Source organism: Pygoscelis adeliae, unplaced genomic scaffold (genome assembly GCF_000699105.1).
Source record: "Pygoscelis adeliae isolate BGI_AS28 unplaced genomic scaffold, ASM69910v1 Scaffold79, whole genome shotgun sequence".
In the NCBI taxonomy this organism is placed as follows: Eukaryota; Metazoa; Chordata; class Aves; order Sphenisciformes; family Spheniscidae; genus Pygoscelis; species Pygoscelis adeliae.
This window is the reverse complement of record NW_008825532.1, coordinates 1,960,444-1,962,003: the sequence shown is the minus strand read 5'-3', so window position 1 is coordinate 1,962,003 and position 1,560 is coordinate 1,960,444. Positions and strand designations below refer to the sequence as shown.

The following is a 1,560-nucleotide window of genomic DNA, read 5'->3' as shown; positions in this document are numbered from 1 at the left end:
GCTGGGGTTGTTTAGCCTGGAGAAAAGGAGGCTGAGGGGAGACCTCATCGCTCTCTACAACTACCTGAAAGGAGGCTGTAGCGAGGTGGGTGTCGGTCTCTTCTCCCAAGTAACTGGCGAAAGGACGAGAGGAAATGGCCTCAAGTTGCGCCAGGGGAGGTTTAGATTGGACATGAGGAAAAATTTCTTTACTGAAAGAGTGGTGAAACATTGGACCAGGCTGCCCAGGGAAGTGGTTGAGTCACCATCCCTGGAAGTATTTAAAAGACGGGTAGATGAGGCGCTTAGGGACACGGTTTAGTGGGCATGGTGGTGTTGGGTCAACGGTTGGACTCAATGATCTTAGAGGTCTTTTCCAACCTTAATGATTCTATGACTGCTGGTGGAACACAGTGGCTTCAGCCAGCTGAGCCCCCAGTCCCAGCACCACACCAGCAATGCTCCCAGCTCTGGTCTGCCCCAGGCCACCAGGAACTGATCCCTACACAAACACCAAGCTGGACTCACCCTGCAGGGAACCATCCCATACAGCCCTTCAAGCAACACCAAACCACCAGCGCTGCTGCAGCACCAGAGACCTTCCCACCCACCAGGGCAAGCCAGGCTGCAGCCTGAACCTTTGCCAGGGAAGAAACCACAAGCTATAGGTCAGTCATTACATTTTTTATTTTATAATAAACTTCTCATTTTTCCCCCAAGGAAGACAAAAAAAACCTGTGAGTGAGGCTACAGAACACCATCAGTGAAGAGTATGCTAGACAAACCCAGGCCATGGGCCAGGCCAGAAAGGATCCCCACTCCCCCAGGCAGAAGGGGGTCTGTCCCCAGGAGCCTCTCCATAGCCCTTGCTCATCTCCCCACCGCGTTAGAGGAAGATCAGCGCTGTCAACAGGAGTCAGCTGAGCAGCAGAGATGGGGTTGGGTCAGGCTACTGATGGACTGAGAGGGCCACGCTTTTTCCCCCCCACCTGCCAAAGCTGCCAGCAAGGTGGGACAGTGGGTTAGGTGATGCAGCTGTTTTCCATACATGTACATGATGTAAATTTAAAAAAAGCACATGATTTAATTCAAAGCAAAAAAAAAAAAAAATCAAGTGGTAGCTCTTCCTGCCAGGCCATCTCGCTCTAAGAGGACTTCACACATTCCTTCTCCTGCTCAATAGCTGCAAGAGAAGAGAGGTCCATTAGTCTCTGGCGCTTTTTTGTGGGAAACACCCACTGGAGAAGGTTGCAGAGCAATCACTCAGGCCCTGGCACCCAGTTTTATGGTTTGATCCCAAGTGGGGTAGACAAACACTTCAAGTCAGAGGGTGATGAGATGCACAGACGGGTGACAGCAAGTTGGGCACCTGCCTTCAGCTCTCCTCAGGGAAGTCATGCCCTGAGGCAACAGCCCTAGCCCTCCGCCCGCTGCCCCAGAGCGCCGTACCCTGACCCCTCACCTCTCGGTCAGTGGTTTTCTCTGGGTCAGAGCCTAACAGCCCCAAACCGCCTCTCTCCACCGGGTGCCTCGGTGGCGAGATCAGCACCCGAGGGCACCCACTCCACCGGCCGTGGGCCA

General features: G+C 53.6%; 1 protein-coding gene across 1 annotated transcript in view; it reads right to left on the bottom strand.

Moving 5' to 3' along the window:
* Nucleotides 1–651: 651 nt before the first annotated feature.
* TMSB15B (thymosin beta 15B) overlaps nucleotides 652–1,560 on the bottom strand; it is a 1,119-nt gene continuing 210 nt past the window's right edge. Inside the window, exon 2 of the mRNA XM_009331629.1 lies at nucleotides 652–1,162. Within this exon, the coding sequence (XP_009329904.1) occupies nucleotides 1,125–1,162 (38 nt within the window). The 3' untranslated portion in view covers nucleotides 652–1,124. The remainder of the gene's footprint in view (nucleotides 1,163–1,560) is intronic.